At 42.0% G+C, this 16,841-nt stretch overlaps 1 protein-coding gene and 1 long non-coding RNA gene across 5 annotated transcripts in view; one reads left to right on the top strand and one right to left on the bottom strand.

Annotated features, from left to right (window-relative positions):
* The window catches only part of SLAIN2 (SLAIN motif family member 2), a 65,054-nt gene extending 62,119 nt beyond the window's left edge, over positions 1–2,935 (top strand). For all 4 annotated transcript variants that reach the window (XM_038398218.2, XM_043513890.1, XM_038398216.2 and 1 more), the window contains one exon: positions 97–2,935. In XM_038398218.2, coding sequence (XP_038254146.1) covers positions 97–163 — 67 coding nt within the window. In that variant the 3' untranslated portion in view covers positions 164–2,935. The remainder of the gene's footprint in view (positions 1–96) is intronic.
* Positions 1–16,841, bottom strand: part of LOC122460046 — a 72,138-nt gene that overhangs the window by 22,878 nt on the left and 32,419 nt on the right. The window lies entirely within an intron of this gene.

Here is a 16,841-nt window from a genome sequence, read left to right as displayed (position 1 = left end):
TTCTACTCTTTTATGTTAAGTTCATGTATGTTAATGATTTGAAGCTTGAACAAATTAAGTACAAACCAAACTGAAATAAATCTCATTTTATTTTAGATCATTACCGGCTCCTAAAAGCTATGGCAACATGAAAGACGAGAGTTGGAAAGATGGCTGCTACTGAACTGCAAAGCTTAAAAATGCAAAGTTCAGTAATTAATGGACACTCCTTCACCAAGCTAAAAGACAGCTTGATATGCAGACTGTTCAGATGTGACTTTCAGGATTTGTAAAATCCCAGACCTCTGTCTTTAATTAGCACAAACTGGCAGAGATTTTAAAGCAGCACTTTAATGACATTTAACATCATATATTTGGTGATCATACAATCACTTTTACATGGAATTGCTATCATTTCTAGGGTTTTTTGTTTTTTTTTCTTGCTTGCTAAACATTTTATCAATTTGAGCATTTATGACAATGGCCAATGTTTGGACAAAAAAACCTAACAAATGCCAAAGAAATGCCCATCTTGAAAAACAGCAAGTAAAATAGAAAACTCCAATTGTTCAAAACTTCATATTGAGGCATTTAATTCAGCAGAATGATTCATTGATGAATATGTACTATTTAAACATTAGCATGTTAATCAGAGCCAACATTCTGATTGCGGATCACTATAGTGCTAATGAAACACCTGCTTAAAACAATTGTAGAAGGTTCTGGTTGGAAAAAATGGTACATATATCCATCAGAAAGAATCCAGCAGTTCTCTCTGGAGGTATCCTAGAGTTGGTAAATAGTAGTAATGGCATTGTTTTATCATTAAAGGTTTGGATGTAGCAGACATACACACATTCAGATGCTGTAGGTTGCATCCTTTTTGTTTGTTTGACATATCAGTTTTATGTGCTCTTATATTTTGATTGCCAAAAGGGCTTAGTATCAGTTGTACAATCTTTCTAAACCTTATAGTTCCTGGCTCAGGAAAGATGGCCTTTGCTATAGTACCACACTTTTAGCACACTGCTCACTATTTAGGGAAACCTTTTTTATAGCAGGTTTCCTTAAAAAGGAAAGAGCAGCTAATAGTATCCATTTGTTCTGATATCATCACACCACAATGCTTATAGCCTGGAACACAACTGTATATGCTAATAGTTAATAAGAAGGAAAGACAACTATGCACTTGTAACATACAAATTGTAAGGAAATGAGTTGTACTATTGATGCCAAATGATATTCATTTAAGTAATATTTCATGGTATGAGGAAGTTTTCTGTATCCTACTTTTACTTTTACCCATTTCTTAAATTGGTTTATTTTAAATTGTAAATATTTTTGCAGATGATATTGCCCATGTTAGTGTTTTAACTATGTACTTTGCCTTACATATCTGTATCTTACCTTGTTTGGTGACAGAGTATGAAATCTGCTACATATGTTTACAAACTATTAAATTCCTCTAGTGGCTCTCAGACTTACCTATTGACATTTACATTGTTTTCACCTATTAGCAATCTTGCTAACATTTTACTCAGTGGAAAAATTCTTTCTTACAGTTAACATACAGACAGCTTTTTCTGTTCTATTTTGGAAGATTTGTAATATAAAGGTTTAAAACTAAAAACGTGTTGGGAGGGTCAGTTAAACAAGGAGTACTGTTTTTTGTGTGTAGAATTTTTCAGTACAAGATTTCTGGATGTGTAGTTTGCAGCAATGGCTAACATGATGGTATCTTTTGTACAATGACTGGAGAACACTAAAAGCTTTACATTGGATTGGATGGTAGGTAGCTTTTAACCCCATTAATACCAGCACTTTGAAGTGTAAGTGCATTTTGACTCCCACCACTAAGAGGATAATTGATCCTGGAATTCCAGAGAACTCTGGACTTCGGAGCCAGTGTTAACATTACTGGATGAAAAGCCATGCAACACTACTTGAGATGGGAAAAGCCAAATAGAAAGTTTTAGGGACTAGACTGCAACTGTAACTACTCAAGCAGCTGCAAGCACAACTTGTATCAATAATGAAAAGACTTCATACCATGGTGACTAAGATCTTTCAAGTGTGACTACCCTCTGAAGTCAGGGCATCAAATATACTGTAATTCAGTAGGAAAACTCCAGCAGGGGTTATAAAAGAGCTACCTTGCACTATTCGACCAGTACATGCTACTGATCTAGCCTTCAGTCATTTGCTGGCTTAGAAAACTTATTTCAGTTAGTGGTATGTCATGTAACTAGTAGGAGGAACAGAAGATTGGATCAAAACTAACCAGCCTCACTAACAAGGCCCAAACATTTGTTTAAAATGTTACAAAGCAATGCTGCAGTCTTCAATAAAAGAGAAGGAATTTTAATTGGTGATTTTTATTATGAAAATATTGAATTGACTTTTTTTAGTTTTGAAAATCAGAAAATTCAGATGAAGATATTCAGGTTAATTTTTTAAATAAAGGCTGCATCAGAGTATTGTTCATTATTTTATTTTTTTTAAATTCCAGCAATTACCTTCATCACTTATTGAAGATATGTTGTGCTTAAGTTACATAAGCATCCTTTTATCTGTTGTTCTACTCCCACAGAAATATAGCTAATAATTTTCTGAAGAGAGACAATCTGTTTACTAGGAAGCCTTCGTGCAGTACCATTTTCTCAATATAAGGAAATCCTAGATCCTTCTGTGTTTAGAGATTCAGATATATTGCGGAAGTGTGGAAATATGGATTTGATAAACTAGTGCCTATGATTTACTTAATTTATGTTTGATATAGTAGTAAGGGTTTTATGAATGTGGATTATTTTTTGTGCCAACAGCTTGGAATTGTCATATGTATGTAGGCAGAAAGACTTGAATTCTGCTTCCAAAGTTATTTAATTTTTCTGTGTTTGAATGTTTGTGTTGATAAAAATGTAAAAATGGGAAAAATATAAATATTCTTACCACAAAGTGCTTTTCTTATGGATCATTTTTCTATAAAACATATTTGTTTGAAAGTTTCAGCTCTCTAGAGAGCATTCTAGAAGTGTATGAAGTTGCCAAACTCTGGAAATCAGGTTGTAAAATTGGGGATTAATAGTTTACTTTCTTAAAAATTAACTTTAGATTTCAGTGGCTCAGTAACTAGTTCTATTGCTTATTTGCTCTCTTAATTAATGTATTGAGTCTAATTAGTTACATATTTGGCCCAGTCCTGTTCATCTGTCATTTTAGTACAGAAGATTGAAATTAGACTTCTATTAAATGTGAAGGCCTCTGTTTTTGACCTTATGCATTGTCCTTTCAGATCACAAGAAACTGGATTCAGATATTTATCCAGCCTGAATTGTGCACGTGCAGGTCCAGATAAATGATCTGGAAAAAGGGGTAAACAGTGAGGTGGCAAAATTTGCAGATGATACAAAATTACTAAGGATAGTTAAGACCCCAGCAGACAGCGAAGAGCTACAAAAGGATCTCTCAAAATTGGGTGATGGGGCAACAAAATGGCAGATAAAATTTAATGTTGATAAATGCAAAGTAATGCACTGGAAAGCATAATCCCAACAATACATATAAAATGATGGGGTCTAAAATTAGCTGTTACCGCTCAAGAAAAAGATCTTGGAGTCATTGTGGATAGTTCTCTGAAAAGATCCACTCACTGTGCAGTGGCAGTCAAAAAAATGAACAGAATGCTGGGAATAATTAAGAAAGGGCTAGATAATAGGACAGAAAATATGTTGCCTCTATATAAATCCATGGTACGCCCACATCTTGAATACTGTGTGCAAATGTGGCCACCCCATCTCAAAAAAATATAACGGAATTTGAAAAGGTTCAAAAAAGGGCAACAAAAATGATTAGGGGTATGAAACAGCTTCTGTATGAGGAGAAATTAAGACTGGGACTTTTCAGCTTGGAAAAGAGATGGATAAGGGGAGATATGAGTGAGATCTATAAAATCATGACTGGTGTGGAGAAAGTAGATAAGGAAGTGTTTACTACTATGCATAACACAAGAACTAGGGGTCACCAAATGAAATTAATAGGCAGCAGGTTTAAAAGAAACAGGAAGTATTTTTTCAACACAATGCACAGTCAATGTGTGGAACTCCTTGCCAGAGGATGTTGTGAAGGCCAAGACCATAACAGGGTTCAAAAAAGAACTAGATAAATTCATGGAGGATAGGTCCATCAATGGCTGTTAGCCAGGATGGGCAGGGATGGTGACCCCCCAGCCTCTGTTTGCCAGAAGCTGGGGATGAGTGTTGGGATGGATCACTTGATGATTACCTGTTCTGTTCATTCCCTCGTGGGCACCTGGCACTGGCCACTGTCAGAAGACAGGATACTGGGCTAGATGGACCTTTGGTCTGACCCAGTAGGACCGTTCTTATGTTCTTCAATACATAGTGTGCCCTTAATTTTCACTGTTGAATTGGCAGTAAAACTGTAGCTAGTGAACTTCCTTGAATAGTCCAGGTTGGCAAAAGATGTATCCAATTTCCACGCTGTGGAAGCCAATATCTTTTTAGTTAATCAGGTCCAAATTACATTAGAATTCTAAACATATGGAACCTTATGTACCAGGAGATGACTGGCCAGGAGCTAACATTTATAAACCCAGGAAGTGCATTGATTTGTATCTTTGCTGCTTGTTCCAAACAATCCTTTCTAATGTATTAACCACTTTATTCTGTTCTGCTCCATCTATTTGTGACTCCCTCTTCAACATACAGTTAGGGCTTCTTTCTGAATTTGGGAATTTTCTCCATGTTATACATTCTGGTGCAGGTGAGTATATGTAAAACCCCATGTACAGTACAAGACCAAATTCTGCAGCAAAGTTAATTTACTGATATACTGTTATAATCCTTCATTCCTATCCCACCCACAATTAAAAATACTCACAATGATAGCTCATTTGAAAATACTCATTCTGGAGCAAAAATACTGAATTGGGTGGTATCTGGTGAAAAATGCCAAATTCCATCGCAGCACAGCTGTTATAGCCAGAGCGCCCTGAGTATCATGACTGGGGCAATTTACATCTCAGAGCTGTTTCAGGCTCTTTGCAGATGCAGGGGATAAATTCACATCCAGTCAACATTTCAGAGATTATTTGCAACCATAAAACTAGAAACTTAATTTTAAAAAATGAAAGTGGGTGTTCTGGATCACAATTCTGCTGCGCTGTGGATGTATTTTGTTACAAATTCTGCAGTTATGCAATACAGGAACCCCAGGGTATATGCAAGTTCCCTTATAATGCCATCTATTTACCTTGTTTCTCGCATCAGTATATGAAAAATCCTATATATTCCATCTTTTCTCCAGCACTGTACAAAAGTGTGATAAATCATTCATAATTTCTGCATCACACCAAAAACTCAGCTCATTTAGGTTGCCCTCAACACTTTTCTAGTTGTGTTTAAAATGGTGACTTAGAACTGTTGTACTGTCTTCCAACTATTGGAAGGGTTTATGATGCTGGACTCTACCTTCCATATGTTACACTCCTAATATCCGATTTATAGCCCACAGTCTGTTACTAAACTGCACAAACTTTTCATAGCCCTTTTGAGTACTCTATCAACATTCCACTAAATAATTTTCCTATCCCTCTAATTGTGTCCCCTCAACTCATTTAATCACTTGACATTGGATCTTCCTTATTAGTGTTATATGAGGATTGTAAAGAAGTGATGATAACCCATGCAGCACTCTCCACTTGCTAATTTTAACTCAGCATCCCACAAACTGGGTAGTTTGGGGGGGTGGGGATTTTTATCTGTAGAATCTGGCTGGTTTAACATCTACCCGCTTCCAAAAATCTGTCATAAAAACAACAACCCACCTTATACTTAGTAAAAAGAAAAGGAATACTTGTGGCACCTTAGAGACTCACGAAAGCTTATGCTCAAATACATTTGTTAGTCTCTAAGGTGCCACAAGTACTCCTTTTCTTTTTGCGAATACAGACTAACACGGCTGCTACTCTGAAACCCGTCCTTATACTTAGTGGGGTACAACGCTAGATTTCAGAAACTGAAAGATAAAAATCAAGGACTTTGTTAAAACTGGACAGGTAATTTAATACCTCTCCCACTTTTATCTGGTCTGTGTTCTGTAATTTATGTATATAAACCAGCCATGGTTACCTTAATCTAGTATTTAGATACTGCATGGTGAAATACAAAAACACAGTAGAGAAAATTACAGAAACAAGTTATTCTCTTATTTGAGGGGAATCATGGTAATTCTGTGCTTCCAGTAAAAACACTGGCCATTTATTTACACTTCTCTCCAAAACTGAATACTGCTATTTAGTTGAACAGCAAGGAGGAGGATGTATCCCATCCCTGTGATCACGCCTCTGCCTCCGCGTCAGTAAAGGCATTCTAAAATGTTTACTGTCCCTTTCTCATTTTTTTTTTACAATGAAAGTGGGTGTCTGTCTAGCTTTCAATAGCATTGACCTGTTCCTACATCTTATCATGAAGCTAAAATCAATCTTGAGACTGACTTTACAGTTTCAGGATTGACTTTACAGAGCAACTAATTGTGATACCAAAAAAAAGATGCCTGAGTTCTTCAGTTATCTGTTCTTCTCTTGAAGCTCGTCTTTTTAAAATTCAAATATCACTAACAGTGAAAAATGCAAGGATGTGGGGAACACATGCAAAGTAAAAAGTTTCTATAACTTCTCATCTTATTGTGAGTGGCTTTGTTACAAAAATATTATCAAACTGCAGCTTATGCTTTTTGCAAGCATGAGGCAGAAACATTGAGGAAAATTTTTTGCATTTTATTTAGTACAACAGATTAAAAAATATAACCAAGCTGTTGTTTCCCACTTCTAACCATAACTGTTGGGACTTGAAGTCTCGGAATGTAAAGCTTTATTACCTTCCAAGTTGACTCTGATTATTTTTTTTTCCCCCTTCGGCAAACTACAACATGTGCTTGGACCACATTCAAGTGTTTAAGTTGAGTGATCACTTCTTAAGGAAATAGACACTTGATACCTTCTTTTCTGGCAGGTATGTTGCAATTGGAGTCTATATTCATTTTTGTTTTTCCTTCAGTGGGAGTTTCTGTTGGTCAAGCTGGATGGTCATACGGAGACAAGGTGGAGGAGAGAAGTGATGGGTTTGTTTTTTTTAATTCTACATTAGTTTTCCTAATCTATCAGTTTATATTTCCTAAAACAATGTTCCTTCCTGTGTTCCTTCCTATCCTAACTTAGATATATAAACTACTTCATGGTTAGCCTTGATTCTAAAGGAAGTTTCTGTGCTAGGTATTGAAACACCGACAACAATTCAACTTTATGGCCAATAATCAGGTGTAATTGAAGTATGGGTTAATTCCAAAAGATGTAAACATTGGACCTATTTATACATTTATTTTTGAATATATTAAAATTTAAATGTCAAAAATAAGAAGTTGACACTTCTTCCACTATATCAGGTTGCTTTCATTTAAAGTTAGAAGGCAAAGAATTTTCAGCTACTCTAAGTTGAGCACCTACTGCACGCTTAGAGCTTTATACCTATGTAATATTTAACATATTCCTATACAAAAAGCTCATCCAATGCTAGAGTGACATCTACTGGTAGTTTAGCTGTAATCTCTTTTCAAGAGGACATGTGTCTAGATCAGGGGTTGTGACCCTCTCAGGGGGTCATGAAGTTATTACATGGGGGGTGGGGGTCATGAGCTGTCAGCCTCTACCTCAAACCCTGCTTCACCTCCAGCATTTATAATAGTGCTACTCTGAAAACTTTTTAAAAGTGTTCTTAATTTCTAAGGGGGGTCAGACTCAGAGTCTTGCTATGTGAAAGGGGTCACCAGTACAAAAGTTTGAGAACCACTGGTCTAGATGGAATAGGTTTAAGGTCTACATCATTGTGACCCAAAAAAGCTATTCATCCCTCAATCTTGCTGAATTCAGTATTTTCCCTATCTATCCTCAACCTGTATTTAATGGCATTTTCAAACCCAACAAAAGTTTCAGTACTGAATTTGAAGACTTAGTTCAAGTTGCTCTACTACAATGTATTTATCAAATACTAAAATTTCATAATCAAATTCTAACATAATCTTTTCTCTTCTCCTCTTCCCACAAAAACTTTGTGAAAAGAAACTACCATCACGCTACAATGCTACAATTTAGGGTGCAACAGAGAAAAACATACTCCCCTTTCTTCCTACTTCACTATTCAAGGCTGGTGAAGCGTATCTATTGGATGAGCTTTATAGGTTGGATGTCCAAGCCATCAAGTGACACCTTTGGTGTGAAATCAGTTTTCCTTTTCCTGATGAACCCCACCAAGACTTATTTTAAGGTGTTTTTTATTCGCTTTGACATCTTTGTCATGGGGCCTATGTGGCATTTTATAGAGGTAGCAGTGCCATCAGTTACTCCACCACCCACTGTTGACATGGGGGTTGATCTGACATTGCTTATTGAACATTTGCAGCTTTTCTGCATTATCTACAGGATGTTCCCCTATCCACCACCCAGGGATGTGCCTCATGGGAGCTGATTGCTCCTTCACAGGCAGAGAAAAACATACTAGTATCTTTTTTTTCCTGGTATGCTCAAATGAGAAATGCCTAGTGTAGGTTGCATACCACTCCTATCCGGAGACAATTATACCACTGAAATTTAGCTCAGGCCCATCAACTATCTGCACAGGTTCAGTCTGTGGAATTCACAAAGGGGACTTAGGCACTCTGTGGCCTAGTGTAATTTACAACTCCAAGTTAGGTGCCTAAGTTCCATATATGGAAAGTTAGGTGCCTAATAGAACTCTTAGAAGCCAGACAGCAGCTGCCTAATCTAGCAATTAAGAAGTGCTAAGGAGCATGGTGTGGCCTAAGCCCGGCACCTGTGTCTACTCAGGATCCAGAGGCGTGAACGCTCCAAGTGCCTCAGCAATTCCATCCTCTTTCAAGCAAAACCAAGGAGGTGCTGATACCACCCTTTTAGCCTTTATCCCAGTCATCAGAGCACTTCCCCAGGATGTGGGAGACTGGGGTTCACTTCTCCCTGCTGATGTGGAGAAGGTCTCCCAGCTCCCAAGTGGTTGCTCTCATCCTCCTAATGCAGGGATGTCCCAACCCTGCTCACTTGGTCCTGGTATGCCACTTGGGGGAGGGAGATAAACAGCATGGTTAGGGCCCTTCCAAATTCATGGACATGAAAAACATGTCACGAACTGTGAAATCTGGTCTTTTGTGTGCTTTTACCCTATACTATACAGATTTCCTGGGGGAGACCAATGTTTCTCAAATGGGGGGGGACCCAAAAGGGAGTTGCAGCAGGGTAGCATGGTTATTTTGGGGGTGGGGATTGCAGTATTGCCACCCTTACTTCTGCACTGCTTTCAGAGCTGGGTGGCTGGAGAGTGGTGGCTGTTGGCTAGGCGCCCAGCTCTGAAGGCAGTGTAGAAGTAAGGGTGGCATAGTATGGTATTGCCACTCTTCTGCGCTGCTGCCTTCAGAGCTGGGTTGCTGGAGAGTGGCAGCTTCTGCCTGAGGACCCAGCTCTGCAGACAGCAGTGCAGAAGTAAGGGTGGCAATACCATACCATGCTATCCTTACTTCTGTGCTGTGCTGGCGGTGGCTCTGCCTTCAGAGGCGGGTTCCCAGCCAGCAGCCACCTGCTCTCTAGCTGCCTAGCTCTGAAAGCAGCGTAGCTGCCAGCCACAGTGCAGAAGTAACACAACCCCACCTACAATAATCTTGTGAGTCCTCACAATTCCTTTTTGAGTCAAGATCCCTACAGTTACAATATCATGAAATTTCAGATTTAAATAGCTGAAATCATGAAATTTATGATTTTTAAAATCCTATGACCGTGAAATTGACCAAAATGGACCGTGAATTTGGTAGGGCCCTACGCATGCTGCAACCTATCTCAGCCTCATCCAAAGGGAGCATCAGCCTCATACTGGCCTTACCCTCACTGAGCTGCTCAAACCAGCTTTGGAGCCAGAGGTGTAGCCCAAATCACATATACCACCACAGAGATTCTGGCTCTATACACAGAGTTATGTGTTTCCATTCACTGGCACCTACTCCAGCATCTCTGAAAATGTGAACAAGGGCAGAAAGTATATTTAAATAAGGCAGATTACATTCTCCTCTCCTCACTTCCATAGTTCAGGAATGATAAATTCTTTGTCCTTGATGCAACACTGAAATATTTGTACTGGCAAGGAAAAGTGTCCAGGCCACTGTGGGGCCTCCAGCAAGGCCCTTGACTGTGGTGATCTCTATGCTCATTTCCATATTTCCTTTTCTTAGAACAAGAGTCACCTCTGAACCTCTTCCTGATTTCCTTCACTCCCCCTGCACTATTTTGGGTGCTTCCTAATCATTCCCTATAAGCAATTTGAAGGCTTAGGCTCAGCATTGCAGCACCTAATTTTTAGGGACCCTGCCACTCAGTGGAATTCACACACATGAATTAGGGTTCCAGGTTCCCTTTATGGTGCAAGGGTAGGACTAAGTACCTATGGCTATTTCTACACTACAAGTGCTAGAGCAGCACAGCTGCAGCTATGCCACTGTAGTGTGAAGACTGCCTGCACTGATGGAAGGGTTTTTTCCACTGATGTAGTTAAACCACCTCTCTGAGATGCCGTAACTAGGTGGACAGAAGAATTCTTCCAGGTGCATCTATAGTAGGGATTAGGTCAACCTAACTACAGAGTTCAGGCTGTGACATTTTTCACAGCTCTGAGCGAGAGTGCTAGGCCAATCTAATTTTTAGGCGTAGATCACATCTAAGAATGGGATTCACAGAAGCCAGCAAGCTAAGCCGGGAGCTGCCTAAACTAGCCAGTAGCAAATGCTAAGGAGAGGAGTGGGCCTTAAACCCAAGAAAATGCACTAGCCACACTAGGCTATTGACTCATTTTTTCTCTCTCTGCCCCAGTGGGTAGTGATGATAAGGTGAGGGCCACTGGGAAAGAGGCTTCTAGTGGACTGAAGCTGCTTGAATGTTTAGCTAGTTTAGGTGTACACAATACAAACACTTTCCTCTGTAGTTTTGTCGTACTTGGCTTTATGCAGATGGGAGAGAAAGTTAGCTCTAACGGTTCCTTGTTCATTTTCACTACTTAAACACTTTTACTACTTTCCACCCTTTTTCTTCACTTGTCTCTTTTGAAAGATGAAGTCTTATTAAGCATGGGTAAACCTGTTTGTAAAAGAAAAGGAGGAATCAGATCAAACCTCAGTTCTTTACCCACTCAAATCCTAACCTCTCAGCCTCAAGACCTTTTGGTAGACCATTTCCCTCTGAGGTAATTCACTCAGAACCTCAGCTTATAGCCAATGCGTTCCACTGGGTTTGTTTACGCCTTGAGGTATGCATGTAAATTACAGTTACATGTAGCGAACATGGCCAATATCACACACTGTTGTTGTTGCCGCCATTATGAACTGACTAGTTTTAAAAAAAAAAAAAAAAAAAAAAAAAAAAAAAGTTAAGATGACCTTGAGTCTCTCTTGCTTTTTTGGCTTAGTTAGAGTGTAAATTATTAGTATAACTATATCAGTAATGTTTATTATTAAGATGCTTAGATACCATGGTGAGGCGTGTGATATTAAAAAAAAAAAACACCACTTGGGGCTAGATACACAATGCGTAGGAGTGGCAATGCTCAGTTCCATCATGCCTAACGTTTAGGCTCCTGGAAAGTCATTGGAATTCACAGAGGCTGAGTTAGGCTTGCTGTACAATGGATGGAGGAAGCTAGGTACCTCAGAATGGGCTTCACAAAAGCCAGCACGCTAGGTGACACCTTGCCTAAATTATCCAATGCATGATGCCAAGCTGAAGTGACAGGTGCCTAAATCCAAGCTGCTGGGAGGTGCCTCCCACCACTTGGGAGTCCCAGCTGCAAACCCGCTTCTGCCAGTAAGCACTTATGCTGTTTTATAAGAAGAAGCCAGGGTGCTGAAACTGTTCCACTATGACTAAATAATGTCACATTATGCCACAGCGAGAAAAACTGGAGCATGAGAATGACTTGCTTGGGCGGGGAAGACCACGAGCCGGTGCCCCTGAGCCCATTACTTTTAAAAATTATTTAGGGAAGTGGAACAACTGTAACAGGAGACTGAGGGAGCCCCACAACAGAGAGAGGTGGCAGATTACAGTTCAAATCCCTTCCCTTCTCCCCCTCGCACCTCAGGTGGAGGGGTATTTGAATTGCAGTGCGGGGTCTCACACAGCCCAAGTGAGTACACTAATCCCTGGTTCTCCTCCTCCTCTGGCATTCTGTGTAAACTCACCTATAGGGGCCTGATCCAGTAAGCGAGTGCCGAGCCCACTTACAATATCAGGCCCTGCTGCTGAGTTAGATGGAGCAATGCCTATATTTCCCTGGTTCATGCAGTGCTCCTGGGCTTAGTTGTCTGGATGCCAGCTGTGCTGCTGCAGAGTGCATGTTCAGAGGCAGAAATATTTGTGGCTAGGGAAGTTTTATGGAAAAAAATTAGGCACTAAGAGAGTTTAGGCGCCTACAGTATTCAAGGGCAGCTGATTCTGAGATCCAGGGAGCTAAAGTGGCAGTTAGGCACCTACGTTCTTTAGGAAAGCTAGGCCTTAGATAAGATGAATTGAACTTCCTTGCCCTCCAATTACAGTCCTATATACTTGTTTCTCCCATCTCCTTAACTTTGTCTTTTTTGATCTCCTATATTTTAATGTGTTCTTTTTTTACCATTGTTCTCTTTAGTTTAACTTTTGTATCATGTATGTGCACATGCATGGGGTAAAAATGGTTACTAACCTTTATAACTGTTGTTCTTTGAGGTGTGTTGCTCATGTCCATTCCATGTTAGGTGTGTGCGCACCATGGCACTGTTGCTGGAGATCTTCCCTGCAGTGGTAGCTGTAGAGTCGGCTCTAGTGCCCCCTGGAGCCCAGAGCCCAGTGCCCAGGCACCAGTATAAGGGGCACCACCAGCCCGTGCCCTTCCAGTTCCCTCTTGCTGTTAACTCTGACAGCAGGGTAGGAGGATAGGTCATGGAATGGACATGCGCAACACATCTCAAAGAACAACAGTTACGGAAGGTTAGTAATGTTTTTTTCTTCTTCGAGTTCTTGCTCATGTTCGTTCCATATTAGGTGACTCTCAAGCAGTGCCCTTGGAGGTGGGCTAGGAGTTCACAGATGTGCTGATTGCAACACAATTTTCCCACAACTGGCATCATCTTCAGCCTGTTGGGTGATGACATAGTGGGAAGTGAAGGTGTGGATCGATGACCACATTGCTGCCCTGCAGATGTCCTGGATTGGTATCTGCACCAGGAATGCTGCTGAGGACACTTGCACTCCTGTAGAATGGGCTTTTGTGATAGTGGGGGCGGAACCTTCACCTGTTCATAGCATGCCTCGATGCAGGCTTGTGAGCCAGGACGAGATCCTCTGGGATAACACTGGGAGTTCTTTCACTCTATCCGCTACAGTGATGAAAAGCTGTCGACTTGTGAAAGGGCCTAGTACTCTCAATACAGAAGGCCAGGGCCCTTCTAACATCTAAAGAATATGAATGCCTTTCCTTATATGTGCTGTGAGGCTTCGGAAAGAAGACAGGCAGAAAGATGTGTTGGTTAATATGAAACTGTGATACCACCTTTGGTAGGAAGGCTGGGTAGGGGCACAGCTGGACCTTATCTTTAAAGAACACAGTATATGGAGGCTCTGATGTCAGTGCAGAAGTTCTGCAACTCTCCTGGCAGAAGTAATTGCCACCCTGAATGCAACCTTCCATGAGAGGAGCCTGGATAAAACGAGGTTTAAGTCCCAAGGCGGATTGGGTTGTGAACCTGCAGGTAAAGTCTTTCCAACCCTTTGATGAACCTACTTTGTCATTTCAGAGGCGAAGAATGGTCTGCCCAGGACCGGAGGATGGAAGGCTGAGATGGCAACCAAGTGGACCTTGACTGATGACAGCACCAGACCTTGGTATGTCAAATGAAGTAAATATTCTAAGATGGACTGCAGGGAAACTTGAGCCAGGCCAAGGTTCTGTTCGGCTGCCCAGCAAGTGAAATGCTTCCACTTAGCCAGTTAGGTAGCCCTACTAGAGGATTTTCTGCTACTTAGCAAAACCTGTTGGACCTGCTCCAAACAGGCCCATTCCTCAGGATTTAGACATGCAGCAGTTATGCTGTCAGGTGCAGGCAGGCGAGGTTCGGATGAAGCAGTCATCCATGATCCTGCAAGATCAGGTTTGACTTGAGCGGGAGCGCCAACAGAGCTGGAACTGCAAGATCCAGAAAAATGCCAAACCAGTGCTGACAAGGCCAAGTTGGAGCAATCATGATAACCTCTGCCCTATCCCTCTTGGTCTTCAGGAAGACCTTTTGAATTGGTGAACTGGAGGGAAAGCATACAGCAGGTCGTTGGTCCACGACAGCAAGAAGGCATCGGATACGGAGCCTTTGTCTTAACCATGCCTAGAACAAAACTGAGGGTATTTCCTGTTCTGTGCAATGGCAAACAGGACCACCTGGGGAATTTCCCACCTCTGGAAGGTGAAACTGGCAACCTCTGGGTAGAGAGACCACTCGTGGCAAGAGGAAAAGGACCTGCTGAAGTGATCCACCAGCACATTCTGATCCCCAAGAAATGTGATTGTTCCAGGTGAATGGAATGCTTTACACAGAAGTCCCAGAGCCCAAAGGGCTTCCTGGCAGAGGGCCACAGAGTGAGCCCCTCTTTGCTTGTTGACATAGAACATTGACTCCGTGTTGTCCATCAAGACCTGCATGAACTTGCCTGAGAGTTGGGAAATTAACACCTTGCAGGCCAAGTGTATCGCCCTGAGTTCCTTTACATTTACATGCAGGGATAGTTCTTCCTGTGACCAGAGACCTCAGGTCCTGAGGTGGCTGAGGTGGGCATCCCATCCCAGGTACCATGCATCTAATACCAAAGTCACCGTGGGCTGTAGGGTCACAAAAGGTACCCCAGTCAGCACCGAATCTGGTCTAACACAATGTTAGGGATGCCAGAACCGGCAATGTAATGGTGAGAACCGAGTCCAAGTTGTGTCTGCTCGGGCAATAGACTAATGTAAGCCACATCTGAAGTGGCTTGAGGTGCAGCTGCGCTTACTGTACCACACAAGTGCCTGCCACCATGTGACCCAGCAGCTGTAGACAAATGTGTGTGGTCGTCAATAGGTGAGCTATAACTCGGGTGATTAGGTACACCTTAGCTTTGAACCTAGTCCTCGGGAAGAAGGCCTGGCCTGAGAGGCATCAAGTACTACCCTTATAAATTCTAATCTTTGCACCGGGATCAACACTGATTTCTGCTAATTTATTCAGAGGCCCAGTGCCCAACAGGTGGCTCATACTACACTGACGCTGTGCTGAACTTGAGTTCACAAGTGGCACTTGATCAGCCAATCGTCCACGTATGGGTAAATCTGTAGACCTCAGCGCCTGAGATGGGCTGGAACTACTGCCATGCACTTTGTTTAAATTCACGGAGCCACCAACAGGCCGAAGGGAAGCTCTGTAAATTGATAGTGGTTCTGACTCACCACGAACCTGAGGAATCTCCTGTGTCCATGGAATATGAAGATATGGAAATATGCGTCCTTTAAATTGAGGGCGGCATACTGGTCTCCTGGATCTAAAGAGGGGATTATGGAGGCCAGGGAGATCATGCAGAACCTCAGATTTTTGAGATACTTGTTGAGGTGTTGCAGGTCTAGGAAGGGCCATAGGCCCCCTTTTGCCTTGGGGATCAGGAAATAACAAGAATAGAATTGCTTCCCTCTCCATTCTGAGGGAACTACTTCCACAGCCCCCACCTGCAGGTGGGTTTGCACCTCCTGGATGAGAAGTTGCTCATGAGAAGGATCCCTGAAGAGGGATGGGGAAGGGGGGGAAGGTGTAGGGATAGACAAAAATTGAAGCATGTACCCCTCTGCTATGGTACTGAGTACCCAACGGTGTGATGCGATTGATGACCATGTAGGGAGGTAGGGCGAAAGGTGGTTTGAAACCAAAGCGGGGGTAAGAGACTGGTAAGTCACCCCCGAGGGTGCTTTCAAAAGGCCTGACTGTTTCCGCTCAGGAACTGACTTGTGCCCTGCTGAGGTGTGGAAGAGGAAGGCTGGCCCTGATGGTGTTTATAACCTTTCCATTTTCTTCTACAGGGCTCATATCTGGGGTTCCCTAAGAATCTGGGTGGCTGTTGCGGTCTAAAGTGTTTCCTCAAGGCCGACGGTGTGTAGAGACCTAAAGATTGCACCGTAGCCCTGGAGTCCATGAGGCCATGCATCTTGGTGCCTGCCTGTTCAGAGAACAGATCTCCAAGGGGAGATCTTGTACCAATTGCTGAACCTTGTGAGAGAGTCCCAGTGATTGGAGCCACAAATGATGTCTCATGGTGACTGCCGATGCCATTGTCGCAGCCACCGTGTCTGCCGCATCCAAGGTGGCCTGGACTGAGATTCTGGCCACTGCTTTCCCTTCCGCCATGATGGCCTGGAATTCCTGCTTTGTCTCTTGACGTAGGGAGCCCTTAAACTTAGCCATTGAGTTCCAGACATTAAAATGTCTGCTGGTTGGAGATACGAAGTTGTAGGCCGTTAAATAAACCTTCCTACCAAATAAATTGATCCATTTTGCATCCTTATTTTTTGGTGTGGCACTTGCCTGTCCCTGCCTGTCCGCTCATTAGCAGCAGAGACCACCAGGGACCCCAGGGGAGGGTGGGAATACATGTATTCAAACCCTTTGGCCGGAACATAGGACTTGGATGTTGGAGGCAGAGATGATGGGGTCTGCCACAGTGCCGTAACCAACTTTACCACCCCATCATGTAC

Source organism: Dermochelys coriacea, chromosome 4, assembly GCF_009764565.3.
Source record: "Dermochelys coriacea isolate rDerCor1 chromosome 4, rDerCor1.pri.v4, whole genome shotgun sequence".
NCBI classification, from domain to species: domain Eukaryota; kingdom Metazoa; phylum Chordata; order Testudines; family Dermochelyidae; genus Dermochelys; species Dermochelys coriacea.
Note: the sequence above shows the minus strand (reverse complement) of the source record. Positions and strands in the feature narration are given on the sequence as shown.